Source organism: Tupaia chinensis, unplaced genomic scaffold, assembly GCF_000334495.1.
Source record: "Tupaia chinensis unplaced genomic scaffold, TupChi_1.0 Scaffold000161_4, whole genome shotgun sequence".
NCBI classification, from domain to species: domain Eukaryota; kingdom Metazoa; phylum Chordata; class Mammalia; order Scandentia; family Tupaiidae; genus Tupaia; species Tupaia belangeri.
In genome coordinates, this window is record NW_006159635.1 from 238,077 (window position 1) to 264,670 (window position 26,594).

The 26,594-nt window shown below is 42.1% G+C and overlaps 1 protein-coding gene across 2 annotated transcripts in view; it reads left to right on the forward strand.

The window, feature by feature from the left end:
- The window catches only part of CDC73 (cell division cycle 73), a 161,271-nt gene that overhangs the window by 11,122 nt on the left and 123,555 nt on the right, over window positions 1-26,594 (forward strand). For both annotated transcript variants that reach the window (XM_006146030.3, XM_006146031.3), the window contains exons 4-7: window positions 3,335-3,397; window positions 3,499-3,551; window positions 6,303-6,391; window positions 17,274-17,490. In XM_006146030.3, coding sequence (XP_006146092.1) covers window positions 3,335-3,397; window positions 3,499-3,551; window positions 6,303-6,391; window positions 17,274-17,490 — 422 coding nt within the window. The remainder of the gene's footprint in view (window positions 1-3,334; window positions 3,398-3,498; window positions 3,552-6,302; window positions 6,392-17,273; window positions 17,491-26,594) is intronic.

Genomic DNA, 26,594 nt, shown 5'->3' on the forward strand with positions numbered 1-26,594 from the left:
CCCGGCCCCAGCCATTACGCTAACTGCTGGTTCCCAACCTCTTTCAGTTTTATGCTCTCATGTTTAAAGGGCTTCTAAAAAACTTATGGAAAATGCATATTATGAAAAAACTATATACATTTCAAAATTTGTACCAGGTTAAACGCAAACATTTATTCTATTATCTACAATTTTTTTTTTTTTTTGAAGTCTCATTGTATATGCTGGTGAATTTCAAGTATTTTCTTTTTTCCTTTTTTTAGGTTTTTCCCCTAGGGTGCATGTGCTCACTGGTGAGAGAGAGAGAGACAGAGAGAGGGAAAGTGAGAAATCACCCCTCAGGGGAAGACCACACTACAATTCTTTTTTTATTTTTTAGAATTTTTTTATTTAACTTTATTTATTTATTTATTTAAATTTGACCAGAGAGGGACAGAGTGAGAACAAGAGCTAGAGTGAGAGTGAGAGAGAGACAAGGTGGGAAAGCAAGCCGTCAGGAGGTCCAGGACTCGAACCATGTTTGGCTATGTGGAAGTCCAGCACACTTAACCACAAAGCCACCTGCCAGCCCCCACACTGCAGTTCTTTTCTCTCCATTCTCCTCTCGGGATTTTGGGCATGCATACATACACATGCAGTGTGATTTTCAAGCTGCCAGATCTGGGACTTGAGCCATGTTCCGCCATGTGCGAATCCACTGTCTTAACTACCACACCACCTGCTGACTCCTCAAGTATGTACGTATATATGTATTTCAGACAGATTTTTACTATAGGTTATGTGTGTTCACTGGAGAGAGAGAGAGAGAGAGAGAGAGACAGAGACAGAGACAGATAGACAGAAAATGAGAAATCACCCCCAGAGGGATGGCCACATCGCAGTTTCTTCTCCTCTGTTCTCCTCTCGAAATCTTGGGCACACATGCACATGTGCCCAACATGAGTTTCAAGCCCCTGGGTCTGGGACTTGAACCACGGTCAGTCATGTGGGACCCCAGTGACATAACCGCTATGTCATCTGTGGTCATTTAAGTATTTATTTCTAAGCCTTATTCATGAGCTCCAGATTTATAAATTCACTGTCATCATCTTTGTTTGAATCATTAATAGATATCCGAGATTTGAAATATCTAAAATGGAAGGTCTAATTTCCTCCTCCTGTTTTTTCCTCATGCAAAAACAAAAGTATGTCTGTTCTTAGTGTTTCCATCTTAGTAGTGAATAATATCACTTTTTTTAAAAAATAATTATGTATTACCATTATTTTTCTATTTTTACCAGAGAGAGAGGGCGTAAGCCGCCAAGTCTGGGACCTGACCCGCGGTTGGCCATGTGGGAGTCCAGCATCTTTAACCACCACGCCACCTGATGGCCCCGAGTAATAGTATTTTATTCCTGCAGTTGCTTCTGTCACATTTCACATCCATTCCATCCATTGCTTTCCTCTGTCTTTAAAAGTATGGCAACATTGAGGTCGGTAGGTGGTTAAGGCACTGGACTCACACTTGGTTGACCATGGTTTGAGCCCTGGACCTTGCAGCTTGAAAATCACTCTGGACATGTGTGCGTATATGTTCAAAATCCCAAAAGGGGAATGGAGGAGAAGGGATTGTGGCATGGCCACATCCCCGGGGTGGGGAGTGATTTCTCATTTTCCCTCCCTCAGTCACTCTCTGACTCTTTCTGGTGAGCCACGCACACCCTCTGGAATGGCATCTTATTCTGCCTTCCTCTATCTACCTTTCCTCTTAGACTGTTGGATATCCTCCTCACAGGTCCCCTTTCTTATTTGCTACAGTGTAGTCTCTGCATAGTGGGTAAGAGTGACCTGGTTTTGGACAAGTGGCAAAACCTGATTGTGTCATTCACCTGCTCAAGGCCATCCTGTGCATTTCGAATAAAGCTCATTGCCTACCCTGGCCTGTGTGATCTTGCTTCTGCCTCAGTCTGTGTGATTGCGTCTTCTTTCAGCCTTCCTTTACTCACAGCAGTCAGTCACACTTGTTCTTCTCTCTGTTTTAGTTAAAGCCTTTGCACTGTTCTCTCTGCCTGGAGTTCTGTTTGTCTGTGTCTTCACGTGGCTCACTTTACGATCTCACTCAGATCTGTGCTCCGTCAGAGAGGCCTTCTCTCACCACTCTATCTAAAATGGTATTGCTTCCTGTCATCCTCCTGTCTGATTTACTTTTCATCAAGTCCTGTACGTTGAGCTTAAAATATATAGTTGCTGGGACCAGCAGTTAGCGTAATGGCTGTGTTGCTGGACTCCCACGTTGTCGACCGCAGTTTGCCTCCCAGACCCGGTGGCTTAAACTCACGCCGAGCTTGTGTGCGTGCGTGCCCAAGATCCCTATAGGAGAATGGAGGAGGAGGGATTATGGCGTGACCATCCCCCCGGGGGGTGATTTCTTGCTTTCTGTCTCTCTCTCTCTTTCTGGTGAGCACACACACCTAAAAACAAAAACAAAAACAAAAGACAGTATATTTTGTTGAGTCATTGAGGAAATAGATGTTCTATATTGTTGGTTATAGTGCCAGTTAATACAGCTTCTATAGAAGAAATGGACAGCTAGCAGTCATTACTAATTTGACATGGAAATCTTATGTCTGAGTCTTTATCTTAGATGTGCATTTAAAAACAAATGAGGTAACATGTATATAAAGCTATTCATTGTACTGTGCTTGTAGTATTTCTATAGTTGTGAATAACTAGAGCTTGTGTTTAAAGTGAATGCTAACTTAAAAAACATTTCTGTATGTATATACTTTATGGGTTTATTTGTTTATGTTTGGATAGTGAGTTGAAATGTGTGTGTTGAGATATTAGAAATTTTCTTTGAAGAGAGCCATTAATTTCAGTCTCAGTAATTTGTAAGCTAAATTGTCAAAAACAGTATGTCCTCTTACAGACTTTGTAATACAGATTAATCCTCTTAATAAAATGCTTTTATAAGCTGCTTTAAAATCTGATTTTTGGGGCCAGCAAGTAGCATGGTGATTGGGTGCTGGATTTCCACATGGCTGACTGTGGTTTGAGTCCTGGACCTGGCAGCTTGAAAACCACACTGGGTGCATATGTGTGCATGCCCAGAATGCAGAAGGAGAGTGGAGGTGAAGGGATTGTGGTGTGGCCACCCCCCCATGGAAGGTGATTTCTCACTTTCCTTCTCTCTCTCTGGTGAGTGTGCTCGCCCATGGCAAAAACTAAAAAACAAACTAAAAAAAAAAAAAAAAAGAATGGAAATCATCATATAGAAATGAGAAATGTAACAAACCTTGAGCATTTTACTTGTAATAATGTTTCGTATATGTGTTTAAAGATTGATCTTCTTATATGAATCTCTTTAAATCCTCAGCAACATCGGCCAGTATAGACAGAAGTGCTCCTCTAGAAATAGGTCTTCAGCGATCTACTCAGGGTACGTCTTGTTACTCATTTATATTGAACTTTTAGAAACTCATCTCAAAACTGTTTATTTACTTATGATATATTTATTTATATACATCTCTTTTCTTATAGTCAAACGAGCAGCAGATGAAGTTTTGGCAGAAGCCAAAAAACCACGAATTGAGGTAATGAATTTTTATTTAAAGGTGGTTTGTATTGTTACTGAAATTAGAGGTATGTAGTAACAGGGATTCTATGTAGTAATTCTAAGTGCTTTTTTTCTTTTCTGAAAAAAATTTGTAGTAACATATTGATTAGTAAAGAGTTTAAACTATAGTTTTTAGCTTTCTCACAAGCCATGTGATGAATACATGGTTTTGTTTATTTTCCTTTTGCATTTTTTTAGGATTATTTTATTGAATTTTATTTATTTATTTGTTTTAATTTGACTGTTTGATCAGAGAGGGACAGACCAAGAAAAAGAGAGAGAGGGAAAGGGAAAGCGAGAAAGCAAGTCACCAGGCCCAGGACTCGAACCATGGTTGGCCATATGTGAGTCTAGCACCCTTAACCACCATGCTACCTGCTAGCCCCACTTTTGCATTCTTATTGGTAAAAATATTGGACTAGGTCAGGGTCAGAAGACTTTTTTTTTTTTTTTGGTTTGGAATTATTTAATTTAATTTATTATTATTATTTTTAAATACGCTATGTGGCACATGTACTCACCAGAGAGAGAGAAAGCAAGTCACCAGATCCAGGACTCAAACCATGGTTAGCCATGTGGGAGGTCCAGCATTGTAATTACCATGCCACCACCTGCAAGTTCAAATTTTTTTCTTTCATTATTATTATCTTTTTTTTTTGTGGGGAGGAACCTTTTTTTTTTTTTTTTTTTTTTTTTCTTTTTTTTTTTTTTTGCTATAGGGTGCATGCACTCACCAGAAACAAGAAATCAACCCCCCCGGGGGGATGGCCATGTTGCGGTCCCCTCTCCTCCGTTCTCCTCTCGGGATCTTGGGCATGCATACACATGTGTCCAGCGTGAGTTTGAGCCACCGGGTCCGGAACTTGAACTGCCGTCAACTACGTGGGAGTCCAGTGACATAGCCATTACGCCAACTGCTGGTCCCCTAGGGTATACTCTTTTTTTTTCTTTCTTTTTTTTAGGTGTTTGCTGTAGGGTATGCATGCTCGCCAGAGAGACAAACAGAAAGTGAGAAATCACCCTTCAGGGGGGATGGCCATGCCACAGTTCTTCTACATTTTCCTCTCAGGATCTTGGGCACACACACACATGTGCCCAGCATGAGTTTTAAGCCGCTGGGTCTAGGACTTGAACTGCAGTTGGCTATGTGGAAGTCCAGGGATGTAACCATTATGTAATCTGTTGATCCTGTACTGGATGTGAGTTTTAAGCCTCTGGGTTCAGGACTCGAACTATGATTGACTAGGTGGGAGTCCTGTGACATAATTATTACAATATCTGCTTGTCCCCTTTTTAGAGAGTTTTGCTGTAGGGTGTGTGCATTTGCTGGAGAGGTGAGAAATCATCCCCCAAGGGTGATGGCTACTCCTGTCAGTACCTTCTCCATTCTTCTCTTAGGATTTTAGTCATGTACACACATGTGCCTGGTGTGAGTTTCAAGCCACTGGGTCTGTTCTGGGACTTGAACCATAGTGAACTACATGGAAGTCCAGCGATGGAACCATTATGCCTTCTGCTGATCCCCGCTCTTCTTGCAGTTTTGGGCATGCATGCACACATGCCCAGCGTGAATTTTAAGCTGCCAGGTCTGGGACTCAACTGTGGCTCACTATGTGGGAGTCCAGCGACGTAACCATTATACAATCCACTGGTCCCTGCTGATGCTTTTTATACAGTTTCATATTCCACTAACCGTAGACGTTAACTCTGGTCCTCACTTTGTCATTGAGCTAGATCAGAGTACTGAGTTTTTTTGTTTGTTTTGAAGATAGAAAGTGCATATGCATGCTCATAGTGGGGTGAGGAAGAGAAAGAGAGAGAGCGAGCGACCAAGCAACATGACTCACGGTGGAGTCAGGCCGCAGTCTGTTTCCCAGTCCTTCAGCTTTTTGGGATCCTGGGTACCTGTGAGAGTATACCAGGTGCGTTTTTCAGGCTGACCTGGGATCCAAACCACAGTAGCCGTGTGGCTTCCGGCCATAATGCTGGGCGCTGGGGTTGCCCCACAGAGACTGAGCCTTGTTTCATTTTTAAGGAGCCAGACACTTTCAGAACATATTTTAATGATCATAGTATGGAAAGGAGATAAAGCTGAGCTCCCAAGGTTGCGTTTCAGACACGATCACCAAGTGGCCCATGGAACACTTTTTGGGAACTCTTACTGTCCTGAGATACATGCTTTGAAAATTATTGAAGTTTCTGGTTCAGTATTTTGATCTTTGCCAATGGATTCTGTCCCTATAGTAACAGATGGGGGAAAAAAATCTAGATCTAAAATGAAATTTCTGACCTATTTTGATCTTTGCCGATGGATTCTGGCTCTATAGTAACAGATGGGGGAAAAAATCTAGATCTAAAATGAAATTTCTGACTGTGGTGAAGACTTCTCATACAATTTAGTTATAAATTTTCTCAAAGAAAAGGAATTTAACTGTTCTATATCTTTCTCAGTAAAGGCAGCTGTAATATACTTGGGAAGAATGCTTAATCATAGAAAACAGTGACTGAGCAAGCTTTTTGTAAGCTGCTCGTTGGTCCCAGACTTGTGCGATCCAGCATACACTTATTGTCATCTGTGTGACTGAAAATAGTCTTAGAGTTGACGTAAGGGCAGTGATACTGGGCACTGTATAGGCAGGGGTTTGTAAGGAAAAGCTGTACATACTCTGTTTTGTTCCTGAAAGTTAAATGTCAGTGTGAACTAGTCACTAATCAGTGGGGTTTCCAGGATGAAGAGTGCGTGCGCCTTGATAAAGAGAGACTGGCTGCTCGTTTGGAGGGTCACAAGGAAGGGATTGTGCAGACGGAACAAATCAGGTAAGGACTTCCAGATGGAAGGAGGGCGTTTTTAGGTAGACGGAAACATGTAGATGAAAAAGGGATATTGAAATGCCTTGCACACTTAAATTTCTCTCTTCCATTTGTTACATACCTCTGTGTCCTGAGTTCAAAAGAATAGACTGGGCAGGTTTTACGACGGGGCAGTGGGGGCATTGGAAGCCCTTGCTCTTAAGGTTTCCAGATAGCTGCCTTCTTGACTCTACTACCACTTTGGTCTTTCTTTTTAAAAATGACTTTATAGCCCAGGACACTCATCTTATTATGTAATTTCTTGTTGATTTATAGCAGAGGTCAGCAAACTTTTCTGGAAAGTGCCACATACTCTGTATGTTTGTCTCTGGTCTCTTTTGCAACTACTTAGCTCTTCTGTGGTAGGGAAATGGCCATAGGTGGTACGAAAATGACGGGCATGGCTGCATTTGGCCTGGGGCCCCAGTTTGCTGATCCCTGGTTTTTACTGCAGTTTGAGTCATTTCATAATATTTCCATGGCACAGTATCATCGTTCCAGAAATTTTATCCATGCTTAAGAATTCAGTATGTATTTTAAAGAGCTTTATTGAGGTAAAATTGACATTATAAACTACATATTTAAAGCATTTAAGTTGATAGTTGTTTTTTATTTTTTTGAGAGATTTTTGCTATAGGCCACCTGTGCTCGCCAGAGAGACAGAAAGTGAGAAATTGCCCAGGAGAGATGGCCATGCCACAGTCCCTTCCCTGTTCTCCTCTCGGGATTTTGGGCAAGCACGCACATGTGCCTGCATGGGTTTTAAACCGCTAGGTCTGGGACTCGAACCATGGTTGACTACGTGGGAGTTCAGTCTGCTGGTCCCTAAATCGGTAGATATTTGTGTATGTTTATATCTGTAGAACTATCACCATAATGAAGATGATGAGTTGTATGCGTATTACCCTCCTCGATTTCTTTTGCTCTCTGTCATCCCTCTTTTCCACCTCTCCCTGCTCCCTCCCTTCCCCGGCAGTCAGTGATCTGCTGCTGCGGTTCAGTTTGTTCTGGTCTAGACCTAGGTATAAGTGGAATTGTGCCGTACAGTAGCTCCCCCTTATCCATGGTTTCACTTTCCAGTTTCAATTACCAGCGATCAACTGTGTTCTGAAATTAGGTGGGTGCAATGCCATTTTTTTTTTTTTTGCTATAGGGCTGTGCACTCGCCAGAGAGAGAGAGAGATAGAAAGTGTAAAATCACCTCCCAGGGGATGACCACGCCACTATCCTTTCTCTATTCTCCTCTGAGGATTTTGGGCACGCAGGCACATGCACTCGGTGTGAGTTTTAAGCCACTAGGTCTGGGACTCAAACCATAGTCAACTAGTGGGAATCCAACGACGTAACCATTATGTCCGCTTGTCCTTAATTTTTTTTTTTTTTTAATTGCCAGAAGGTACATGTGCTCACCATAGACAAGAGAGAGAGATGGAGAAAGCATCTTCTGCTCTTAAGCCTTCTCTTCAGTTTCTCCATCCTGTTCGGATTTTGAGCATGTACACACAGGTATCCAGCCTATTTTTCAAGCTGCTGAGACCAGGATTCAAACCTGGGGTTGGCCATGTGGAATCCAGGCTCCTTTAACTACCAGGCTAAGAGGCTGGGGCCAACAAGATTTAAAAAAAAATTTTTGTGTGTGTGTGTGTGTGTGTATATATATATATATTTTATTACACATTTGTTGTTGTTTGTTTTAATTTAATCTGATTTATTTATTTTTCTTTGACCAGAGAGGAAGAGAGAGAGAGAGAGAGAGAGAGAGAGAAGGAAAGTGAGAAGCCAAGCTGCCAGGTCTAGGACTTGAAATGTGGTCACCCATGTGGGAGTCCAGCGCCCTCAACCACCACACCACCTGCCAGCCCCAATGCGATAAGATATTTTGAAAAAGAGGAGGAGAGAGAGCAATCACCCTCTCATAGCATTTATTACAGTTATTATATTTTTTTAAAGAATTATTTATTCAACTTTATTTATTATTATTATTTTTTAACTTCGGCAGAGAGACAGACAGAAAGAGAAAGAAAATAAGAAAGCAAGGAAACAAGCTACCAAGTCCGGGACTTGAACTGGGGTTGGCCATGTGGGAGTTCAGCACCTTAACTACCATGCCACCTGCTGGCCCCACAGTTATTCTGTTTTTTAAAAATTATTGTTAATTTCTTACACTTAATTTTGAAGTCAAGCTTTATCATAGATATGTATGTTTAGGAAAAAATACAGGATGTTTAGGGTTGATCCCATGCAGTTTCAGGCATCCACCAGGGATCTTGGCCTGTATTCCCTGTAGGTAAGGCAGGACTATGTACTTCTATTTTTGGCCTGATTTCTTCCACTTAGCATGATTATTTTGAGACTCATCGTGTTGCTGGGTATATCAGTAATTCATTCCGTTTTATTACTGGTGCTCTCTGTATATGATATACTGTAGCTTGCTCACTCAGTCACCTGTTGATAAACATTTTGCTCGTTGCCATTTTGGGTCGCTGGGGACATTTGTGTACAAGTTTTGCATAGACATATGCTTTCATTTCTCCTGGGTAAATATCCAGGAGAGGAATAGTGGTATTATACAGTTGTATAGATTAAACTTTTTAACAAAACTGCCAAGCTATTTTCCAAAGTGTTGGTACCTTTTACTTTTTAAAAAATTTGTCATGGACATGTGCACTTGCTAGAGAGAGAGAAAGGGGAGAGAGAGATAGAAAGTGAGAAGGTACTCCCCAGGGAAGATGACCATGCCACAGTCCCTTCTCCTCTGCTCTCCTCTCAGGATTTTGGCAATGCACACACATGCACCTGGCACGTTTTTTTTTTTTTTTTTTGGGGGGGTTTTTGCCTCAGGGGGCGGCCCCCCAGGTTTTTGCTATAGGGCGCGTGCGCTCGCCAGACAGACAAAGAAAGCGAGAAATCACCCCCCGGGGGGGGATGGCCACGCCGCAATCCCTGTTCCTCCATTCTCCTCTTGGGATCTTGGGCACGCACGCACTCGTGCCCGGCGTGAGTTTTAAGCCACCCGGTCCGGGACACGAACTGCGGTCGACAGCGACATAGCCATTATGCTAACTGCTGGTTCTGCATGTGGCATGTTTTTCAAGCTGTTGATTCCGAGACTTGAACCATGCAGTCAGCCATGTGGGATCCAGCTGCCTTAACCGCCATACTACCTTGCTGACCCCATTTTACATTTTCATAAGCAATAAGTTAGTTTCTCTGCATCCATGCTGTTACTGGTATGGTCAGAGTTTCTAATTTTAGTGTTTTTTTTTTTTTTTGAGGTGTTTTTTTTTTTTTTTTTTTTTTCACTATAGGGCGTGTGCATTCGCCAGACAGAGAGAGACATAGAGACAGAAAGCGAGAAATCACCCCCCAGGGGGGATGGTCACGCCCCAATCCCTTCTCCTCCATTCTCCTGGGATCTTGGGCACGCACGCACATGCGCCTGGCATGAGTTTTAAGCCACCGGGTCCGGGACACGAACCGCTGTCGACTACGTGGGAGTTCAGTGACATAACCATTACGCTAACTGCTGGTTCCCTAATTTTAGTGTTATTTTAATAGGTGTATTAAACCTTTGTCTTATTGTGGTTTAATTTTGCATTTTTCGCATGATTAATGATGATGTAAACATCTTTTCATTGTTTATTTGGTGAGGTGTCTTTAACTTTTAAAACATTTTTTAACTTTTAAAACATTTTGTATTGGTTGTTTTGATTTTTTCCCATTTTTTCTTTTGCTAGAGGGCACATGTTTTTGCCAGAGAGAGGGGGAGAAAGCATTCCCCCAGTGGGGTGTGATCAGTCAGCAATCCCTTCTCCACTGCACTGTCCTGTTGAGATTTTGAGCATGCGTGCACAAATGCCAGCATGTTTTTCATGCTGCTGGGTCCAGGCTTCCAACCATGTGGTTAGCTGTGCGGGATCTAGCACCTTTAACCACTAAGCTATGGGGCTAGCCTGCATTGTTTGATTTCTTAATATTCAGTCTTGAATGTTTATCATATGTTCTGGATACAAGTCCCTTTTCAAATAATATACTTTGCAGATATTTTTCTGCATCTGTGGCTTGACTCTCATTTTCCTTGTTGCCTTTTGAAGAACAGAAAATTTTAATTTTTAAGAAGTCTAATTTGTCAGTATGATTTTTTTATGAGTTGTGCTTTGTTTTTTTATCTAAGAAATTTTACCTAAACAAGGTCATCAAAGATTTGTTTTTTTATTGTAGATAGGTCTTACAGTTTTAGGTTTTATGTATAAGTCTGTGATCCATTTTCAATTAACTTATTGTACAGCATGTAGTATCTATCACAGTTCATTGATCTTTTTTTTTCTTTTTTTTTGAGAGGTTTTTGCTATAGGGTGCGTGTGCTCGCCAGGCAGACAGAGAGAGACATAGAGACAGAAAGTGAGAAATCACCCCCCCTGGGGGGATGGTCACGCCACAATCCCTTCTCCTCCATTCTCCTCTCGGGATCTTGGGTACGCATGCACGCACATGCGTCCTGCGTGAGTTTTAAGCCACCGGGTCCGGGACGTGAACCACGGTTGACTACGTGGGAGTCCAGCGACATAGCCATTACGCTAACTGCTGGTTCCTGACGGTTCATTGCTCTTTTATGAGAGATTGAAGCTCAATTTTGTGCACACAGCTAGCACGTTATTTTGGCACCATCAGGTCTCCACTGCGTTCTTTGCAGTCTTAGTAAGGTGTGAGTTGTCAGTGCAGATTTAGCTGTGTGATGGGCCTGTTGAGCTTTTTGATCTCTTTGTCTTTTTGCCAGTACCTCACCATTTTATTATATCCTTATAATAAGACTTAAACTTGGTTAGTATTAGCCCTCTGACTTTGTTCTTCTGTTTCAAGGATGTTTTTGCTATTTTAGGTCCTTTGCATTTACTTATGAGTTTGAGAATTAACTTGTCGGTTTCCTCAAAGAGCTTGCTGGGATTTTGATTGAGTTGCATTTGAATCTATAGCTCAGTTTAGGGAGAACTAACGTCTTAAAACTGTTGAGTCTTCTCCCTGTGAATAAGGAATATTTCTTTTTCTTTTTTTTTTTGAGAGGTTTTTGCTAAAGGGCACGTGTGCTCACCAGAAAGACAGAGAAAGAAAGAGAGACAGCAGAGAGACAGAAAGTGAGAAATCACCCCCCGGGGGGGATGGCCACGCCACAGTCTCTTCTCCTCCATTCTCCTCTCAGGATCCTGGGCATGCATGCCCATGTGCCCGGCATGAGTTTAAGCCACCGGGTCCAGGACTGGAACCATGGTCAACTACATGGAAGTCCAGTGATGTAACCATTATGCCATCTGCTAGTCCCAAATAAGGTATATTTCTAGTAGAGAGATAATTTAGTTCTTTAATTCTGTTTTCTGATTTTCAGTGTACAGGTATTATACCCTTTTTGTCCTACTTATAAATAGTTCATATCTTTAATGCTGTTGTAAGTGATATTTTTAAGAAATGTCAATTTCTGAACATTTATTGCTAGTATAGAAGTGCTATTGATTTTAATGCATTGCTCTTATATCCTCTGGTCATGGTGAAAACAATTGTTTGGTTCTTGTAATTTTGTTTTTACATTTCATTGGATTTTCCACACAGATAATTGTATTTTCTACACTGTAACATCTTCCTTCTTTATTTCCAAGCTGTGTGGACCTTATTTCATTGGCTAGACTTGCTAATCCAATGTCGACTAGAAGCAGTGAATTAGATATTCTTTTCTTATTCCTTTTTTTAAGGGGAAAAGCATTCAGTTAACATTTAGCATGATGGTACCTTTTTTATTTTTTAAAAAAGAATTATTTATTTAATTTTATTTATCATTATTGTAATTTTTTTCAATTTGACCAGAGAGAGACAGTCAGAGAGAGAGCAAGTGAGAAGGCAAGCCTCTAGGTTGGGACCCAGACTGCTGTCAGCCCTGTGGGAGCCTTAACTGTGAAGGTACCCGCTAGCCTCATATTTTTGTTTTATTTGGTGTTCTCTTTAGCCAGATGAGGAAATGTCTTTCAACCCCTAGTTTGTTTGCTGAGAGTTTTCTTTTCTTTTTTTTAAGAATTATTTTATTTAGTTTTATTTACTTATTTAAATTTGACCAGGGCGGGACAGAGAAAGAGAGAAAGTGAGAGCACGCTGCCAGGTCCGGGACTTGAACTGTGATCAGCCATGTGGGAGTCCAGCACCCTTAACCATCACACACTTGCTGACCTCACTGAGAGTTTTTTTAATTCTTTTTTAAATAAAAAAATCAGTGATAGATATTGCTAGATACTTTCTTTGATTCTATTGAAATGATTACAGGTTTTTCTTTTCTGTTTTTTAAAAATTGACTGAGGGCACACACACTTGCCAGAGAGATAGAGAAACACAGAGAGAGGATAGAGAGAGAAAGCACCCCAACTAGATGGGGTCCTGCCTCAATCCCTGCTCCTCCGCTTCTCCATCCCGTTGGTACCTTGGGCACACATGTACTTGTGCCTGGCATGTCCTTTTTAATGAAATTTATCTTTTTTCCCTCTGGGTACTTAATTTTTTTTCTATTGCTTTTTGTTTTAAAGTTTATTTCTTCTATGAAGAGAGAGAGAGCAAGCGAGCGAGCGAGCAGGGGCCCCCACAACAGGTCTTTATGCCATGATCTATGCCCACCTGCAGCCAACCAAGAATAGGGCACGACTGTGCATGTCTTTGCTGTGTACTGGCAGATCCTGGGGCCATCCCATGTGGCCTCAGCACTGCAGTGTTGCTGCCATGCCACTGTGGCTGGCGTATTGGTGGTTTTGAGGCATTTAATTATGGCAAGACCTTGGGGGGATTGTTTCATGATTATTGTGCTTGAGATCTGTTGAACTTCTTGGTAGAATATTTTGGTTTATAATTTTCATTAGATTTGGAAATTAAGTCACTTGAAAGCAGTTTGTTACTTTCAGATCATTTTTAATTTTTCCCTCCTAAACTCTTTGCCAGGGATGTGTGTGTGTGAGTGTGAGAGAGAGGGAAAAGAAAAAAAACAAAACAGAGAAACCCCTCTCCTGCCCTGGGGAGATAGTTGTACTGCAGTTCCTTCTCCATTTGTCCCTCCTTTCAGGAGTTAGGATATACATGCATATGTGCCTGGTGTGTTTTCCAGGCTGCCAGGTCTGGGACCCAGACTACACAGTTGGTTGTGTGGCCATTTTTATCTACTGTTATTAAATAACCAAAACACTTAACCACTATGCCATGGCTGGCCCAGGTATGGTCTTTTCTTTTTTAAATTATTTATTTAATTTTATGTATTACTATTATTATTATTATTATTTTTATTCTGAGCAGGGGGTGGAGGGAATGAGAAAGCAAGCCTCCAGGTCCAGGACTCAATCCATGGTTGACCATATGAGAGTCCATCGCCTTACTCATATAAAGTTGATAACCTAATGTATTTTAATGTGTTCAGAGAGTTGTGTAGCCACCACCATAATCACTGTGAGGACATTTTCATCACCCAAACAAGCATCTCTGTAACCACTAGTCGCCATTCCTGACCTCCCCTTCCCTCCTCCACTGTCCTCTCCATCTCAGCCCAATCGCTTGTCCACTTTCTATCTGTTTATGTTTTTCTGTTGTGGACATTACATTTTTTTCTCCTATTTAACTGTAATAATGTACTCATTGTCCAACTTATTTCCATCCCTTGGCCTCTGACTCAAGCCTTTGGTAGTTACTATTCTACTCTTCCTTCTCTGAGATCAGGATTTTGAAATTCTTCATGTGAGTAAGATCATGCTGTATTTGTCTTTCTGTGTTTGGCATATTTCACTTAAGATAAAGTGTTTAAAAGATTTGTTTTTAAAAATAATTATTTCATTTATTATCATTATCATTATTTGTTTAATTTGACCATAGAGAGAGATAGAGAGAGAGAGAGGGAAAGTGAGAAAGCAAGGCACCAGGTCTGGGACTCAAACCATGGTTGGCCATGTGGGAGTCTCCAGCACCTTCACCACCATGCCACCTGCTGGCCCCTAAAAGATTTTTTTAAAGAATTATTTTATTTCATTTATAAAAAAAAAAAAAGATATATATATATATATCTGCACTGTTGGAGTTTGAGTACCATCTTATTTTCACCCGCTCCCTTTATTCTTGAGTTATTCTTTTGATTTCTCGCTTTCTGTCTCTATGTCTCTCTCTGTCTGTCTGGCGAGCGCACATGCCCTATAGTGAAAACCTCTAAAAAGAAAAAAGAATTATTTTATTTCATTTATAAAAGATTTAAAAAAATAACTAGATTTTTTAAAAGAATTATTTTATTTCATTTATAAAAGATTTTTTAAAAGAATTATTTTATTTCATTTCTTTTCATTATCATTATTTGTTCAATTTGACCAGAGAGACAGAAAGAGAGTAAGGGAAAGTAGGAAAGCAAGCCTCCAGGTCTGGGACTCGAACCATGGTCAGCCATGTGAGAGTCTAACGCGTTAACCACCACGCCACCTTCTAGCCCCTGAAGTTTTTTTTTTTTATTATTCATTGAATTTTATTTGTTGTTGTTATTGTTTTTTAAAATTTGACCAGAGAGAGACAGAGAGAAAGTTTGAAATTGAGCTGCCAGATCTGAGACTTGAACTAAAGCTAGCCATGTGGGAGTCCAGCGCCCTAGTCACCACACCATCTGCCAGCTTCTGCCAAGATTGTTTTAATTTGAGTGGTGGTCAGAGTGATTATTCCCCTCCCACTGCTTACACAGGACCATTCTGAGTAAGCAGTCTAGAGCCCCATGAATACGAGTTGCAGTCTGGCTGCTACTGTTCTTAACCTGTGTGACGTTGTTTCCTTTAACAATCTTTCCCGGTTCTTCTCCCAGCCTTCAGTAGTTTCCTCTACTCTTGTGCTACTTTATTCTGCTGGACACCCTATGGGGGTCTTGTGTACACTCCCTCTTCTCTAGCCCTCTCACCTGTTAGTTCTGCTGTAACTTCAGCTGTTTCCTCAGATCGGGGAGTCCCCAGAATTATACTTGGGTTCTCTTTATGCTATGTCTCAGAGATATCGAAGGGAGTGAGATGGGGCGGCCGTAGGGTCCATTTCGTTTGTTTCTTACTGGTCAGGGAATTACTGTCCTTCCGTGCTTCGTACCTAGTAAGCCGTTGGTTCATGTATTTGGAGAGGTCCTTTCAAGGCAAGAGAGTTAATCCAGTCCTTATTCCTTTGTCTTGGCTCGAAGTAAAAGTCCCATGATTAGAAGCTCAGTGCAGGCTAGATTATGATTTAGAAAATAATTTGAATTTTGCTCACAATATGCAGGTATGCTTTTGATTTTAGGGGAAGGTGGCCCAATATGATACAGAACGAGTCATGTGCCAGAAGTATGTTGAGCATCAGCTGTAAAGTAGGTGAATGGGTGTGTGTCAGCCCTCTTCCCCAGTGTGATTTCACGCTCTGCCTTTATTTTCCACAGTCGGCCACGGTCTGAAAATAGCGAGTACTGTACAGGACATTTTGTGAGAGAGGGAAAGGCTATAGTCACACAGTATTTATTATAGAATATCGTTACGATTGTCCTGCCCTGGTATGCAGTTACTGTTATCCATTCACTGTGCCTGATTTGTACATTAAACCTATCACAGCAACATGTACATAGGGAACACAGCGGGCACCGCAGGACCCGCCATGCTCCGGTTTCAGGAGTCCACTGGGGGGTCCTGGGACACGTCTGCTGTGCACAAGGGGGACTGCTGTAGTGCATTTAATCCTTTGCTACTGTATTTAAACCTGCAGGCATTTCTGTCCTTTTTCCAGATTTTCTGTAAACATATTTCAAGATTTTCATCTTGTGACTAAAGTAATAATTTTGTCTACCATTATTAAGGTACCCAAACCATTTCTAATTCTTTTTCTCATTTTACGTTATGAAAAAAGACACTAAGCTTAAGATTGCCATTTTATGAATCTAAAGTTTGTGTTGCCTATTTTATTTTTTTTTATAGTTTTGAAAGCATAACCTTTTTGCTGTTTTTCCTATTTGAAAATCAAGTGAGGGGAGGAAAAGAAAACTTTAAAACATGATTTCATCTTCCATAGATTAAAAGGAGTATACATTTTTGTTGTATATAAAAGACTCTTGTCACCTACAGAATGTGTTATAAACTATGATGTAAAGGTTTGAAACCTTGAAATAAATTTCAGGAAAACCCAAGCTTTTGAATTCTTTATAGAATGAATTTTTAAACCTCTTTCCATGGTGGCCTCTCATGGTACGTGTGATTTCCCTAGATAGTGGTGGATTAGCTAATACAGCATCAGTAAATACAAAGAAAAGTACCCCTTTTCTTTTCTCTTTTTTAAAGAGAGATTGTGCTATAGGGGTGCTTACAAAAGACAGAGACACAGAAAGTGAGAAGTGACCCCCTAGGGGGGATTGCCATACTTCAGTCCCTTCTCCTCCATTCTCCTCTTGGGATCTTGTGCATGCACGCACACGCACTTGTTGTGCCAGGTCCAGGACTTGAATTGTGGTTGATTACTTGCGAGTCCAGCGGCGTAACCATTATGCCATCTGCTGGTCTCGAGAAACACCCATTTTAATATGTCCTGCTTTTTTAGAACAGAAGAAATAGAAAAGTGTGAAGAATTTTGTTGCATTTATCCTTCTGAGATATGACTGATTTGCTTATTAAGTAATCTCTCTACATGAACTTTTTTAAAAAAAGTTATGATTATAAAATATAAAGTGCGTCAGTTTGGTAGATAGAAAACCTTAATTATGGCCACTTCATGTGTTACTAGAAACTTATAAATGTAGCAAAATGTACTTATCATGTGCACAGGAATTCCTTCTGTGAAAATTAAAAAAAGAAATTGCTTTTAGGTCTTTGTCTGAAGCTATGTCAGTGGAAAAAATTGCTGCAATCAAAGCCAAAATTATGGCTAAGAAAAGATCTACTATCAAGACTGATCTGGATGATGACATAACTGCTCTCAAACAGAGGAGTTTTGTGGATGCTGAAGTAGATGTGACCCGAGATATCGTCAGCAGAGAGAGAGTGTGGAGAACACGAACAACTATCTTACAGAGCACGGGAAAGGTAATTACAATATTCTGCTCATTTTTTTAGCATGCTTGTGTTTTAACTTGTAATTAATTTTAGAATTGGTTAAAATTTACTGTATGAGGAGGTTTCAACTTTTAGCTCTTCAAAAAATCAGTAGTAATGAATAGATTTCTGGGTCGCCATGTTTACTACTCAGAATTCTTTTTATAAAAGTTTTTACCATAGGATGAATGTTCTCACTAGAGAGAGATCGAGAGAGATGGTGAGAGGGAAAAATGAGAAATCACCCCTTGGGGGAATGGCTATGCCACAATCCCTTTTCCTCCATTCTCTTCCTGGGATTTTGAGCACGCGCGCACACACATGCATATACTCCTGGTGTAATAAAGCCTCCAGGTCTACGACTCAAAATGTAGTCCGCCATCTGGGAGTCCTGCGACTTAACCACTACACCAGCGCTGTCCCCAACCATTCCATTTTTAAAAAAATTACTTTATTTAACTTTATTTATTTAAATTTGACCAGAGAGAGAGAAAGTGAGAAAGCAGTTCATCAGGTCTGGGATTTGAACTGCGATCCGCCATGTGGGAGTCCTTTGCCCTTAACCACCACGCCACCTACTGTGCCCCCTTCCATTTTTAAGAATGGTTGTTGGCGGGGATCAGCAGTTGGCGTAATGGCTGTGTCACTGGACTCCCGTGTAGTCAACCCCAGTTTGATTTCCGGACCCCGTGGCTTAAACTTGTGCTGGGTACGTGTGTGTGCGTGCCCAAGATCCTGAGAGGAGACAGGAGGAAAAGGGATTGCAGCATGGCTATCCCTCCCTGCAGGGTGATTTCTCGCTTTCTGTCTCTTTGTCTCTGTCTTTATAGTTTTGAAAGCATAACCTTTTTGCTGTTTTTCCTATTTGAAAATCAAGTGAGGGGAGGAAAAGAAAACTTTAAAACATGATTTCATCTTCCATAGATTAAAAGGAGTATACATTTTTGTTGTATATAAAAGACTCTTGTCACCTACAGAATGTGTTATAAACTATGATGTAAAGGTTTGAAACCTTGAAATAAATTTCAGGAAAACCCAAGCTTTTGAATTCTTTATAGAATGAATTTTTAAACCTCTTTCCATGGTGGCCTCTCATGGTACGTGTGATTTCCCTAGATAGTGGTGGATTAGCTAATACAGCATCAGTAAATACAAAGAAAAGTACCCCTTTTCTTTTCTCTTTTTTAAAGAGAGATTGTGCTATAGGGGTGCTTACAAAAGACAGAGACACAGAAAGTGAGAAGTGACCCCCTAGGGGGGATTGCCATACTTCAGTCCCTTCTCCTCCATTCTCCTCTTGGGATCTTGTGCATGCACGCACACGCACTTGTTGTGCCAGGTCCAGGACTTGAATTGTGGTTGATTACTTGCGAGTCCAGCGGCGTAACCATTATGCCATCTGCTGGTCTCGAGAAACACCCATTTTAATATGTCCTGCTTTTTTAGAACAGAAGAAATAGAAAAGTGTGAAGAATTTTGTTGCATTTATCCTTCTGAGATATGACTGATTTGCTTATTAAGTAATCTCTCTACATGAACTTTTTTAAAAAAAGTTATGATTATAAAATATAAAGTGCGTCAGTTTGGTAGATAGAAAACCTTAATTATGGCCACTTCATGTGTTACTAGAAACTTATAAATGTAGCAAAATGTACTTATCATGTGCACAGGAATTCCTTCTGTGAAAATTAAAAAAAGAAATTGCTTTTAGGTCTTTGTCTGAAGCTATGTCAGTGGAAAAAATTGCTGCAATCAAAGCCAAAATTATGGCTAAGAAAAGATCTACTATCAAGACTGATCTGGATGATGACATAACTGCTCTCAAACAGAGGAGTTTTGTGGATGCTGAAGTAGATGTGACCCGAGATATCGTCAGCAGAGAGAGAGTGTGGAGAACACGAACAACTATCTTACAGAGCACGGGAAAGGTAATTACAATATTCTGCTCATTTTTTTAGCATGCTTGTGTTTTAACTTGTAATTAATTTTAGAATTGGTTAAAATTTACTGTATGAGGAGGTTTCAACTTTTAGCTCTTCAAAAAATCAGTAGTAATGAATAGATTTCTGGGTCGCCATGTTTACTACTCAGAATTCTTTTTATAAAAGTTTTTACCATAGGATGAATGTTCTCACTAGAGAGAGATCGAGAGAGATGGTGAGAGGGAAAAATGAGAAATCACCCCTTGGGGGAATGGCTATGCCACAATCCCTTTTCCTCCATTCTCTTCCTGGGATTTTGAGCACGCGCGCACACACATGCATATACTCCTGGTGTAATAAAGCCTCCAGGTCTACGACTCAAAATGTAGTCCGCCATCTGGGAGTCCTGCGACTTAACCACTACACCAGCGCTGTCCCCAACCATTCCATTTTTAAAAAAATTACTTTATTTAACTTTATTTATTTAAATTTGACCAGAGAGAGAGAAAGTGAGAAAGCAGTTCATCAGGTCTGGGATTTGAACTGCGATCCGCCATGTGGGAGTCCTTTGCCCTTAACCACCACGCCACCTACTGTGCCCCCTTCCATTTTTAAGAATGGTTGTTGGCGGGGATCAGCAGTTGGCGTAATGGCTGTGTCACTGGACTCCCGTGTAGTCAACCCCAGTTTGATTTCCGGACCCCGTGGCTTAAACTTGTGCTGGGTACGTGTGTGTGCGTGCCCAAGATCCTGAGAGGAGACAGGAGGAAAAGGGATTGCAGCATGGCTATCCCTCCCTGCAGGGTGATTTCTCGCTTTCTGTCTCTTTGTCTCTGTCTTTCTGGCGCGCGCACGCACCCTGTAGCAAAAACCTCTCCAAAAAAAAAAAAAAGGTTGTTGGTCACTAAAGAAAATCATGAAAAGTCTGACTTAAGGGGCCAGCAGGTGGTGTGGTGGCCACAAGTGATTTTTTGCTTAAGTCTAATGAACAGGGAGTCCTAATGGCAATGTCTCTGTTCATCAGTACTTTTTTCTTATTTTTTTTTCTTGTTTGACAGAGGGCATGTATACTTGTCAGAGAAAGATGAAAACAGAAAGGGAGAGGGAAAAGGCACTCCCTAATGGGGTGTGTGGTCACATTGACTTCCTCCTCCTCCATTTCTCCATCCCGAGGGGATTTTGAGCATGGATGTACCATGCCCTGTGAGTTTTTCAGGCCTCTTGGGCAGGACTTGAATCACATGGTTAGCCACGTGGGGCCCAGCTTCCCTAACCACCCGACCGTGGAGCCGTGGAGCTGATGCCGTCAGTACTTTCCTCTTACCTTTTTATTTATAGAGATTTGTTTTTGTTTTGCTCCAGGATTGTGAGATTTTCCTTCTTCCCTTCCTCTACCCCCTCCTTTCTTTTCCGTCTTGTTTTCTTCCCTCTTTCTCCTTTTCCTCTTCCTCTCCTTTCTCTCTCTCTCCTTCCTTCCTTTCCAGCATTACAAATAACGTGTTGAAAAAATCAGGCACCTCTGTGCCTTTGTGCATATGTAGCCAGAGGTCAATCCTTGGAAACAAATTGTTGGTCAAAGGAGATGTACAGTTTAAGTTCTGAAAGGTAAAATTTGAAAGGTACTAGATATTTTAAGAAGTTCGCAAAAGATGCGTTAATCCTATTTTATGTACATACTATCATCTCGCTTTCCTTCCTCCACCATGCAGTGTTTCTTTCTCTTCTGGTATTCATGATAGAGCATGTGAGTGTGCGTGAGAGAGGGGAGGGGAGAAAGGGAGGGAGGAGTGGAAAACAAGGGGTGACTGAGAAGATGGAGAGAAGGAAGGAGAGAGGGAGGGAGGGGGAGAGAGAAGGAGAGAGAGAGGGAGAAGAGGGAGAGAAGCACTTTCCACAGCGCTCAGTCATGGCCTGGTCCCCTTCCACCTGCCCTTTGACCTTCTAGCCCTCTAGGCATGTATGTGCCTGGAGCTTCTCAGTTCTCAGGCCCACTGGGCTGGGGGCTGGGCTGGGCGCCTGAACCCAGGGACTTGAACCTTAGTCGACACACAGCTCCCAGCCTTGTGGCTGGGGACCTCTGGACTGCGCCACAGAGGCTGGACCCCAGTTTTCTCTTGAATGGCTTCTCCACTGATGCCGTTATTAGTAGTGATGATCTGGTAAGAATATTTGCAGAAGTGAAACAGAGCTTTAACATTGTTCTAGGCGGACTGGTGTGATTGTATTAGGTCATCATGGGAAAAGTCATGGGTGTTTTTGCATAGAAAAACATGTCAATAGTGATTTTCTAGCATCAATAGAATTTGGGGATTTTAGTCTTAAAATTGCGGTGCCTTTTTTTTTTTTTCTTTTTTGGAGAGGTTTTTTTTTTTTTTGCTATAGGGCGTGTGCGCTCGCCAGACAGACAGAGAGAGACAGAGAGACAGAAAGCGAGAAATCACCCCCCAGGGAGGATGGCCACACCACAATCCCTTCTCCTCCGTTCTCCTCTCGGGATCTTGGGCACACACGCACACGCGCCCAGCATGAGTTTCAAGCCACCGGGTCCGGGATGCAAACCGCGGTCGACTACGTGGGAATCCAGCGACATAGCCATTACGCTAACTGCTGGTCCTTGCGGTACCATTTTAGTAGAAATAAGCTGCTTCGAGCGATCAGACGAAGAAACCAATTAACTTCTTTTTCTTTTGTACTTTGACTTATTTTGCAGAGTACTTGAGTTCGAAATTAAGAATCATTCTCCAGAGGTTAGAATAAATCTGAGGATCTGATGTCTTTTTTTTTTTTTTGGAGAGGTTTTTGCTATAGGGCGAGTGCGCTTGCCAGACAGACCGAGAGAGACTGAGAGATAGAAGTGAGAAATCACCCCCCAGGGGAGATGGGCACGCCGCAATCCCTTCTCCTCCATTCTCCTCTCGGGATCTTGGGCATGCACGCACACGTGCCCGGTGTGAGTTTTAAGCCACCGGGTCCGGGATGCGAACCGCGGTCGACTACCTGGGAGTCCAGCGACATAGCCATTACGCTAACTGCTGGTCCCTGATATCTGTTTTTGTTACGTAAAATGATCTTTTGCAACTCAGTTCCACGTCTGTTACGGCTAATTTTGTAATGACCCTGGCTCATGTTGGCCCGTCAGTGTTGATTGTAATCACTGAAAACTCCAGACAAGTAGTACAGGAGCAGGCCTCACCTGCCGCCCCGCAGCTCAGTGCTGGCTCCCACATGACTGAGCGTTTCATTTGAGCTCTAGGTGGCAGGATTGCATCACCGTCTCACAACTTAGCGTTCTGATTCAGTTTAATGTTGCTGGTGCCACTGTAAGTTCTTAGAAATAAGTTAGTCATTTAAGAATTGTTCAGTAGGTAGATTTGCCTCTTTGCGTATTAACAGTTTTTTATTAGCATTTTTAAAAATTACTATTTATTCATTTAATCGCTATATGTCATTTAGATTGTAAAGAGACTTTGATAATCAAAACAGCATGGTATTGGCATAAACAGACATGAGGACCAATGGAACAGAGGATTGACACTTAAACACTGGATATTTTGACTGCGAGTCCCTCTGTGTACTGCCAGCATTGCCCGAACGCTTACAGTGCTCCTGGGTCATGGTCCCACAGATTTCAGGCCTTCATTACACCAGTTTTCAGAGCCTGCAACTTCTCAGTTTCAGGAAGAAAAGACAGGTTCAGAAATCTCTGAAAAATGTACATAGCGCTTTTAGCTAGTTATATTATTATTCTAAGCACCCCAAATTAAGCAGCCTGATTTTTTTTTTTTTTTGAGAGGTTTTTGCTATAGGGCCCGTGGGCTTGCCAGAAAAAGAGAGAGAAACAGACAGAAAGCGAGAAATCACCCCCCAGGGGGGATGGCCACGCCGTAATCCCTTCTCCTCCATTCTCCTCTCGGGATCTTCGGCACACATGCACACTTGCCCAGCAGGTGTTTAAGCCACCGGGTCTGGGACTTGAACTGCAGTTCACTATGTGGGAGCCCAGAGACATAGCCATTACGCCAACTGCTGGTCCCAAGCAGCCTGATTTTATTATGCCATTGAAAAGCAGCTTTCAGGGCTAGGTGTGGTTGTGTGCACTGTGATCCCAAAGACTTGGAGATGCCAAAGCAGGAGGATGAGGGGCTTAAGGCTGGCAGGGACAGCACAGCAAGAGCCTACCTAAGGAAGCCAGGTTTGTGAGAGCAAAACACGGCAGAGAGCCCCACACGGCAGAGAGCCCGCACTTTAAACTTCTGCAGGTCACTATATATTTATGGCTGCAAATTGGTAAAAAGAGATGAATAAGAGAAAGATGATAATTATCTGTATCTCTCCCAGGCATAAACAGCCTAAATGACATTTCGATCGATGTTTCTAGACTTTGTGTCTCTCATTCAGTACCTTCTTACTCTATCTAGAGTGCCACGGTTTGGTCTGCGCCTCTTGTTATCTGTCTTATTTGCACTTCTTGCATGCTGCCTCTGCAGTGCTGGCCCTGGAGCAGGGTCGGCGTACCTGCTGGCACTGGCGTGGGTCAGGGCAGTGGCGCCACTACAGAGTAGCTGTTGTGTCTTTCTCAAGCTGGTAATGTCCTCAATAAAGGTTTAAGATTTAGTAATTTAATTACATCTTGGTCCTTGAGTATGTCATTTTAGTATTTTGTGCAATTAGAAGGTATAAAGCATTTCAGCCTACCAAAATATGATGGTTGTTCCTGTGAGCAGCACTGCCACTGAGTTGTGAGCCTAGTCAGCTGATTTCTTTGCAGAAAACCATTTTTTTAAAATTCAGATAACCGTTATTCAGACATGGGTATTTGGCAGAAATTTCTTCAAAAATTAAGTAAGTCTGTTCCTTCAAGGAAACAGACAATAGTTGTTACTGATGGTAAATTGTGAGAATTCATGCAAAAATTAGAATTTTGGGAGGTTTCTGCTATTGTGACCTTAACAGCTTTCTGATTTAAGGCTCTTCTGATGAGGCCTTCCCAAATGATGATAGGAGTGTGCTGACGTGTAACGCAGCATGTTAGCATTCGGGAACTCTGCGTAACTCACCTGCTGCTGTTTTCCACATGACCAGCGGATGCTGTTATATATCATGCTTGCGTAAAACATCCATTTAACATAAAAAAAAGACATACTTTTTCTTTTCCTTTTTAGAGGTTTTTGCCTTAGGGTATATGTGCTTGCTGGAGAGAGACACACAGAGGGAAAGTGAGACGACATCCTCCAGGGGAGATGGCCACACTGCAGTCCCTTCTCCATTCTCTTCCTAGGATATTGGGCATGCATGCACACATGCCTGGTGTGAGTTTCAAGCCACCAGGTCTGGGATTTGGACAGCGGATGGCCATGTGGGAGTCTACCAACATAACACTGTTATGCTACCTGCTGGGCCCTAGATTGATTTTTTTTAGTTTCAGTGTTTGCTGTTTTGTGTGTGTGCTCACCACAGAGGCAGGAAGTGAGAGAAGGTGAAAAGTCAGCGTCCATGGATGCCACACTGCCAGCCCTTTTATTTTTTTAAATAGGGCACATGCGCGCGCCAGAAAGACAGATAGAGACAGAATGTGAGAAATCACCCCCCAGGGGGGATGGCCACACGCCGCAATCCCTTCTCCATTCTCCTCTCAGGATCTTGGGCATGCATGCACACATGCCTGGAGTGAGTTTAAGCCACTGGGTCCAGGACTCGAACCACGGTCGACTCTGTGAGAGTCCGGCAACATAGCCATTGTGCTAACTGCTGACCCACACTGCCGTCCTTTCTCCATGCTCCTCTCCAGATTTTTTGGCATGCATACACACGTACTTGTTGTGATTTTCAAGCCACTCTTTCTGGGACTTGAACCATGAAGTTGGCCATGTGAGATCCAGTGCCTTAACCTCCATGCCATCTGCTAGACCTCTCAGTTTTAATTTTTAATGGGATAGGGGCCGGCAGGTAGTGTGGTGGTTAAGGGCGCTGCACTCCCACATGACTGACTGCTGTTCGAGTCCTGGACCCTGGTGGCTTGCTTTCTCTCTTTCTTTCTCTCTATCTCTGTCCTTTTCTGGTCAAGTAGAAATGATATAAAAGATTTTTCTAATGGGATGCATACTGTAACTTACACAAACTTAACTCTGGGTTCCTCAGTAATTTCTAAGAGTGTAGGGGAGTTCTGAGATCAGTATTTGCCACACTAAAGAATTAGGGGAACTAAATAGCGCTGTAGCTAGTACAGTGGTAATGTGTTTCAAGCTGCCTGTCGTTTTATATACATATTTATCTGTATACGTTTGTTTAGTGTCTGCACACCAAACTGATCTCAGGTGCTGACTGGAGATGCCTCGGTCTCAGCTCTCACACGGGTCATATGCTCTAGCAGAAGACAGGACTCGATCAGCAGTGTTTATGGCACGCATTATAGGGTAGGCATCTAGTCAGGACAGCTCACCGAGTTAAAGAATAACTGCAGGGACCAGATGGTGGCTTAGGAGTAAATGCAGTGCTTTCGCACCGGAGACCTCCCGAGTTCACTGGGCAAGTGCATGCAGACGCCCTAGGGCTGGCTGGAGGGGGCGGATGGTGGTGTAAAGACCCGGTTAGGGGTGCTGTCTCTTTTTCTCTCTCTTTCTGTCTTTCACTCTTGAAAGAAATATGTAGAGTTAAGAAAACTAGTAAGGTAGTCAGAGTTAGGAGGTGTGGTCGAAGCCAAGGAAACAGAGAGATGATTTGTCTAGATGAGAGAAATCGTGCTGCTTTAGAGGGCAGAAACCATGTCTTTGTAGAATATTGTGTGTCCAAGAGCCAGGTACTGTCTTGGCTTATAGTAGATTTAAAAAAAAAATATTCATTCATTTATTTTAATTTGATGAGAGAGAAACAGAGAGAGAGGGAGAGAAAGTGGGAAAGCAAGCCCCCAGGTCCAGGACTTGAACTGTGGTCGGCCATATGGGGGTGTCCAGCGCCTTAACCACCACGCCACCTGCTGGTCCCTCACAGTAGGTTTTTAATGCCTGTTTCTTAACATGTTGAATGACCACCAGGCAGGATTAGGAGAGCACAGAGAACTGTTAAGGCATCTGGGGAAAGCCGGGAGAGGAGTGTCTGGGAGATGGAGGAAGTTACTGCACAAAGGAAGGAGTCGTCAGAGCAGTTAGCCGGGCTGATTGTCACATGTTGCTGACA